This window comes from Oenanthe melanoleuca, chromosome 2 (assembly GCF_029582105.1).
Source record: "Oenanthe melanoleuca isolate GR-GAL-2019-014 chromosome 2, OMel1.0, whole genome shotgun sequence".
NCBI classification, from domain to species: domain Eukaryota; kingdom Metazoa; phylum Chordata; class Aves; order Passeriformes; family Muscicapidae; genus Oenanthe; species Oenanthe melanoleuca.
Window position 1 is genome coordinate 48,986,152 of NC_079335.1, and position 7,987 is coordinate 48,994,138.

General features: G+C 46.1%; 1 protein-coding gene across 1 annotated transcript; it reads right to left on the reverse strand.

Annotated features, from left to right (window-relative positions):
• Positions 1–1,414: 1,414 nt before the first annotated feature.
• Positions 1,415–7,720, reverse strand: ZBTB14 (zinc finger and BTB domain containing 14). The gene is made up of 3 exons (XM_056485144.1): positions 7,255–7,720; positions 5,159–5,227; positions 1,415–4,738 (listed from the first exon to the last, which is right to left on the reverse strand). Exons 2-3 carry the CDS (start codon positions 5,159–5,161, stop codon positions 3,395–3,397), a joined length of 1,347 nt encoding a protein of 448 aa, XP_056341119.1. The 5' UTR covers positions 5,162–5,227; positions 7,255–7,720; the 3' UTR covers positions 1,415–3,394.
• Positions 7,721–7,987: the final 267 nt, after the last annotated feature.

A 7,987-nucleotide genomic window follows, 5' to 3' on the forward strand; every position in this document is an offset into this window, starting at 1 on the left:
GAAAGCAATCTCTGTACTAGCAAACAGAGGCCAGATCTTCAAAAGAACTCCAGCTTCTACCTAAATGGCAAGATTTTTAGGAGTATTTAGCATTCTGTAGCTTACTGGAAATAATAGAAGCTGACCTCAAAGTTTTGCTACTGAAGTGAACATGAGGAATTTCTTTTCACAAAACCTTTTAAACTGATCACCAGGTCTAAACCTTTCTAAAAGATTAAAGCAGAAAAACAAAACCACAAGTACTCACTCAATTGTGAGCTGCTTTATTTTCTAATATTTTTAAAATATTGATAAGAATAGTATTTGTTCCTTTTTCTCTCAAAAAAAAAAAAAAAAAAAAAAAATCCAAACAAAAAACCTTCCTAAGGAATGTTAGACTAGTCTGGCCCAAATAGAACCAAGAGCAAAATTTCCATTAATTGGACAGAAACTCATCCACTGTCTTATACTCTAAAAGAAGTTGCCATAGTTGTCTAAGAAAAAATAAAAACGTGCCCATTCTTCAAACAACACAGCTCATAGTTTACAGACTACCACACTGGAAAACCTCATTGGCTTGGAGCTGACACACACCTGCTTTTGTGCATGGTGTCTTTTGGCACAGACGGGAGAGAGATGGGAGCAGTAGCATTGCAAGATGCAGACAAATTTACCTTAATTTTAACCTGAACACCCCCACAATATATAGGTTAACATTCCTGCAGAATATACAGATTAGTTTAGAACAGATTCATAAGAATAAATATACAGCTAAGGATACCTCCATGCCTCCACACTTGTAACTTTTACAGCTATAAGCTGCAAAAAAAGCAGAATTTACTCTGATGTGACACACAATGTTCTCTCACTTTCCACTGTGAGTCTTCTCATGCAAGCCTGCTTTTCTCTTTTTTTTCCTATAGCAATTTCCAAGTCACAACCCAACTACTTGTGCTCAAGAGTCAGAGCCATTTTCTTTAACAGTAATACCTGAGTTTGGTCTTTCCGCTCCAGTGTCTACTTTCCCAGTGAGCTCCATTTTCATTTATTACTTTCCAAAAAAATTCCCAATGAGGCTCTTTTTGAGAGGTTACTGAGCTTATCCCTCAGCTTCAAGGCAGAATTAACCATATTTAAACCATTCCTAATAGATGTCTAACCCATTCCTGAATGTCACCACTAGTGGAGATTGCAGTACCTCCCCAGGTATTCTCTTTTAGTAATTCATTATTAAAATCCTTTAAAAGTTTTTTGGTTTTTTTCCTAACATAACTGTTTACTGCTGTAATTTAAGCTCATGGCTTCTTGCATTCTTCATAACAGACCTTGAGAAAACTTACTTTCTTCGTATTTTACACTTTTGAACTCCTATTACAACAGATCTGTTTTGCACAGTCTTATCAACCCCAAATCACCAAGGAAGAAGTGCACACAATTTCAGATAAGAAAACATAGCAAGACTAATATATTTAGAAAAAAAAAAGTAGATCCTTTTTTGGACCTACTATCTTTATATCTATGATCATATACAGTAAAACATTTTAACAATGGTCATTTATCATGTTCCTCAAGAGAACCAATAAAATGCAATGAATACACATCCTCTGATGTTGCACAGGTACAAAATGTATAGTTTGTTTACAAACTAATATTACTGAATGTAAAATGAAGCAACATTTTAAAAAAATATATTGGTAAAGGTCCAAAGTTTACATTTTCTAAAATATTAAGGTCATGTTTTATTTACAGACCAGCGTTTGAACAATTACTGGCATTTTAAGATAACTGCTTAACCTGATGAATACATGAATAAAATGAAACTGTAAAAAAACCTCAACCAAATAAAAACCCCTCAATAATTGAAGTTCCATATAACAGTTCCAAAAACACTATTTTAAATTTCTATTTAGAAAAGCAAGATGTGATCTACCACACAGTAACTCATCAGAAACTGGTCTAACATTTTGATATGCTATAGGTATCGCAAGTGACCAATGTTACCAACCACGTGCCCAAGAGTGTGTTTTTCACCCATTCCAACTTCAAATGAAGTTTTCACAACAGTTGTAATATTTACAAATTTAAAATAAAGGCTTAATATACCTTTGGATTACATTGCCACTGTTATTGTGTCTTCTCTTGATGACTACAAGTAGCAGATTGCAATCCAAAGGCCACTTATTTTGTGGACTCTGTGAGTTAACTACTGTTATCAGCATGTGCCCCAGCTAGCCTTAAAAAAAAAATAGACTAAGCAACTGACTAAAAGCAAACACTCACCCAGGATCAGTTTACGATAGAACTCACTCACTGAAGTCTCTCTCTTGATGAGTGGTGGTGTGTCAAAAAGTGGAAGCTTTTAAGCCTGAACAGGACCTATGAGCTGTATTACCAGCCATGACACAAACCCCAGCTGAGCCCTGTGGGCAGGTATGTGACACCCATGGCTGCAATTTCAGGAGTCTGGCAGTGACACCTGGTCACCTGCTGCTGCAGAGACTCCTCTGCCTTCACTGTGCTAGGTTAAGTGACCTGAAAGCTGCATCATAAATAGCCATCTCAGGCTGCATTAGCTTTTACTGATTTTTACTGGGTTTGAGTAAGGAGCATGTCTCATCATGCAGCACCTTTTTTTACTTTGTGGCCCAGTCCCACCTCTGGGGCCCTGCATAAAAGTGAACATAAAAACAAACGAGGCAGACATTTTTGCCCACAGAAGGGACTGGTGAATGCCATGACAATTCTGCTCTGCTAGCCAGAATCCCTGTGAATAATTCAGTTTTTTGAGAATGCAAGTATTTCATTAAACTTGCCACCTTTATAAAAATAGGAGGATATCTGAGGGAATGGAATAAGAAGCAATTTCATTTTGATTACCATCCTCCTTTACACTCTGTTATTACATACCTACATTAGGTGAAAAAAGGAGGAATTAAAAAGCTTCGAGCTCAATGTATGCTTCTCAAAAAATTGTAGGTGCAATACCTAAGAAGTAGGTAAACCAAATCCTTTCTTTCCATGTTTGTGATTTTTGAGATCTCAGCGTTTTCAAATGTAACTCACTGATTCTCACTGATTGCAATTTTTACATCATATTCAGTATTCCATACTGGATGAAGCAAAGCATCGGCCAGTGATGATCCCTGTTTCATAGAGAACTTGATCACATTCTTGAATTAAAGCAGTTATTAGTGCATTATGCTGCTAATGACGACAAAACTGTTTCACATTCTAATACCCATCTCTGAAATGTTTTAAAATACCTAACCACGCGATGCTATGTATTCCTATGTAACATTCAAATCCTCTAAAAATATGCTTTCTTGAAAAGATTCTCAGTCTAAATGTATATCAATAACAGGTTTTGCTTCATTTAGTTTCTTATATTATTTCTAATACAGTTCCTGCTTTACTCTTAACTACAGGCTATAGTTTCTAGTTGCTGTTCTGCTTCAGCAGCCATGGCTGCTGCCTGCAACTGTTCTGTTTCACTCTGGATGGAATTGGCTGCTGTAACTTGCTTTCTTTCACTGTGCATATTGTTCTCATGCCTTTTCAGGTCAGATGCCTTAGCAAATGCTTTAGTGCAGGAACTGCAGACAAAAGGCTTCTCTCCTCGGTGCCTTCTTTCGTGGTCTTTGAGGTGGGACTTGTGCTTGAAAGCTTTATCACACATATGGCATGCAAATGGCCTCTCATTACTGTGAACTCTTTCATGCTTTTTTAGATCTGGTGCACGAATAAAAGACTTCCCACACACCTCACAACTGTAAGGCTTGTAACCTGTGTGTATTTTCAAGTGTTCTTTCAAATGAGCTTGCGTGGTGAAGCCCTTTGTACACATTTCACAAACGAATGGTCTGTCTGCAGTGTGTAGTTTTTCATGTTTTCTCAAACGTGCTTCATCAGAAAAGGTTTTGCCACAAGCCTGACATACAATGTGTTCCCTGTGACCGTAAAGCAAGTACTCAAACTTCATATCACCGGCTGCTGTGGTCCATCCTGGCGTCTGTTCATCTTTCACTTCACTTATGCCGTCATTAAATGTGAGTGCCTGAGGGGTCTGAGAACCTAAGTCTTTAGATTCCGTTGTTTCCATAGGTTCTACTTCTTGGCCATAGCAGTTTACTTTTCGAACTTCTTCACTTCCCAACTCTTTCAGAATTGCCTCTTGCACTCTCAGGGTAGTGGTTGGTGATTTACCATCTTCCTGACTCGGAGGAGTGCCTTCCACTGTCACATCTGATGGACTGTCATCATGATCTCCAATCTCTTCCACATCATCATCCTGGGTATCATTGGGTTCCCCCATAGAACGGTTCATTTTTAGACAGTACTTGCTCTTGGACTGTGTGTTTTCTTCGGGACTAGATACATCACGTTTTTGAGAGCAGAGTTTATCAAGAAACCGAATACCAAGGATCTGGCCTGAAGACATCATCAAGTTTACATCCTCTTTTTTAACAGAAATCTTTGCAGTGTACATGTAATTGAGAACCTCCTCAAAAATATCAGAACGAAGAAAATCTATTTCTATTACTGATGAACTATCAACTTCAAGTTTTTTGAAAAGCTTTTTGAAGTAGGTACTGCAGGCAGCAAGCACGCATCTATGGGCTCTGAACTTAACATCTTCAACCACAATAGCGATGTCACAAAATTCTCCTTCCAGACGTTGTTCATTCAATGTTTTCAGGAACACAGTTTTGTGATCGTCGTCATTATATTTAATGGTTTCAGACATACTGATGAAAAACTCCTGTAAATTAACAGGAAAACTGTGTAACTTTTATAAAGTAGTCTAAATCACAAAATCCCAAGAGATGAAGTGATTTCCATCATTAAAAAAATCCCCAACTTTTTTGTATAAAATGACCACAAAAAGCCTGTTAGACTTTTTGCATTACTCTAAAACTGATTTTAAAATTGTGAACGCATAAAGGTCTTTCCTTAGGTTATATAATTTACAATTATTAAAATCTTTATTCAGTTACACAAAATTGAAAATTTTCTCTTTAAAACTGCAATTCTCAGTTGTAAATGCATGTATCAATGTATGACTAAATTCATAAATGAGTATTACAGCTAAAGGAAATGTTAACACTAAAGAATGTGTAAGAAATACTTTAAATGACTCAGCATGACAAACTGAATACGAAATATCAAATATAAGCCTTACCATGAACAATGCAGGAAGTTTTCTAAGCAAATGATTATTAAATTAATCTCAGAATGGGCCACCTTCAGCCTAAAAGATGGGAAGATAATAACATTTCAAGAAATTATAAGATCAATTCGAAAAAATTTTAAGTGTTAAAACACAGCATTTTCAATTATTTAAACTTAGATAAAATACACTGTTAAAATACCCGGTAATTTTTTCAGTGATACAACAGGCAACTCCATGTGTTTACTTTCCTATGGCTACTGCACTTCCCTGGTTCCACTTTCCTGCTACTTTACACTAAATCTAAAGTACTGAAAACCTTCCCACAAATCACAACAATTAAGGCAGTAACCAAGCCATCAAGAAGGTGATCAGTCTTCTGCTGAACCACAGAGCTGAGCAAGCCTAGCAGAGGGTCTGGCAAGCAGACCAAGCACCCCAAAGGACAGCAGACCAGGGACAGGGATGGGTGCGCATCCAGGACCAGAGAAAGGGACAAGTGTACCAGATTTCCAAACTATGGAGACACCAGAAAACAGAAGGATAATGCAAGACACGTAGTTTCAAATTATTCAATTCCATCAGACATCTAATTGTGCCGAAGCAGGAAACTCAGCGGAGAGGAGGGAAATTTAAATTTGGTTTGGAACAAATCCTGCACCACCCGGCACAGATCTCCAGGAAATTTCTTCCCCAAATTCTAATTTATCCTCAACCATACATGAAACAGAAGCAGATGACAGGTACGATGACAGATTTGCAACTCTTGGTGCTGTGTGTTTCACATGGTATGGGAACACCTGGCTCCCTACAAATATCTCTGCAGGTCTGGCACCTCTGCTAAAGTGTCCCCGGCAACACAGAAAAATTTAAAAAAAAGAAAAAAAAAGGACAGTCAAAATTCTTTTTTAAGACCTAAATAATCAAATTTTAAGATAGCCAGATTCTGTAAATATTTGAAATATACAGAAGCTGGAAAGCAATATTGTATATATTTATGGGCTGTCTGGGTCTCCTGGCCCAGGAAAATGCATCGGTCCAGCACTGAAGATGGTAGGACAAACTACTATTTCAACGGGATCTTTTCGGAGTTCTTTGCAAGATGGGAAAAATGCTTTCCTTTTAAGCAAGCAGCAAAATGCCACTGCTAATAATCCAGCAACTATTGCAGCGTCCTGTTAAACAGAATGCAATTTTGCTGAAATTCTGCCGGCACTAAGAACTAATTATAAAGTAACTGGCCAAAAAGAGGGCTGCGGAGTGCACAGGAGTGTGTAACTGGCAAAGGACAAAGTTAGTCCTTTGCGAACGGAACAGGGCAGGCTCTGGTTACTTATTGCACTGGGCGATTCAGATTTATTCCTCCACACACTTTTTACAGGGCCGAGCCTCCGCCAGGGCCGCGGGGAGGTGCGCTCGGGACGCGCTCGCTGCGGCCGTGCCCGTGACCGCGGAGGCGCACGCCCGCTCCACGCACCCGCGGGCGGGTTCCCGGCGGGACCGGCCCGGCCCCTGCCGCGCCGCCCGCGCTCCCGGCCCGGCGTCGGGGGCGCCCGCGAGCGGCAGGCGGCCGCTCTCCGGAGCGAGCCCGGCGCTCCCGCCGCGCCGCCTCACGGGGCTGCGCGGGCACGGCGCCCCGCTCCCTCCGTCCGTCTGTCCGTGCCTCCCTCTGTCCCTCCCCTGCCCCAACGGATCCCGCGCGGCTCCCGCCGCCTGGACGCGGCCGCGCGCCCCTTTGTTGCGGCGGGACCCGCGCGCCCCAGCGTGCGCATCCGCCGCTGGCCGCGTCCTCTTCCTCCTCCTCCTCCTCCTCCCCCTCCCGCTGGCCCTCCCCTCGCCCGCGGGAGGCAGGCGCGCGGCGGCGCCGGGGCTGCTGGCGGCGGGCGCGCCCGCGGCAGCGCCATCTCACCCAGCGCGCGCTGCCGGGGCTGCAACGGCGGCGGCGAGCGGGGGAGGGATGGCAGAGGGAGGGGGAGCGGCAGCGGCAGCGGGAGGAGGAGGAGGAGGAGGAGGAGGAAGGGGGCGTGCGAGGGAGAGCGCGCGCGCGCGCAGCGCAGCGGCGGCCGGGCCGCGGCGCGGGGGAGGAAGGGGAGAGGGCTCGCGCTTACCTGCCGCCCGCCCGCGCGCGCGGAGCCGCGCTTCCCGGGGAGCGCGGGGGGGCCGCCGCCGCCACTGCCGCCGCGCGGGAGGGGGACGGGGACGGGGACGGGAGGGGAGGGAGGGAGGGAATGGGGGGGAATTTGGGGAGGGGGTCCTGGGGGGGGGGGGCCCTGCGCGCGTCTCTCCGGCCGTCACCGCCGCCTCCTGCACGAGCACTCCAGTGCGCGCGCGCGCGCGCTCGGGCGGGGGGGCGCGGGGTTGCGTGCATGCGCGGTGCGAGCGGAGGGCGCGCCCGTGCCCGGGGAGCGCGGAGGAGGAGGAGGCTGGGGCGGCGGGGAGGGGGGAGCGGGGCCCGCGGCGCGCCGGTTCCCATCGCCCTTCCCCCGCTCCGGGGGACGCGCGGCGCGGCCCGGCCCCTCCCCGGGCGGCTCAGGCCGCGGGGGCGCGCGGGCCGCAGCCGTTCCCGCCGCGCCGCGGGCACCCGCCCCGCCGCGCCTGCGCCTGCGCCCGCCGCGTGTGCGAGCGCGGGGCGCGGCGCCGCCTCCAGCCGCCAGGCGGCGCACGGCGGCGAGCGCGGCGCGGGCTCGGCCCCGAGCCGGGAGCGGCGCGGCCGTTGGGCGGCGCTCGGGGGCGCGCCCGCGCGCGCCCGCGGAGTGGCGGCGGTGGCGGGAGGTGCGGGAGCGATCCCGGCCCTGGGCGTCTGTCCCCGGCCCGCCAGGGAGAGGGACAGCTCTGCCCGCC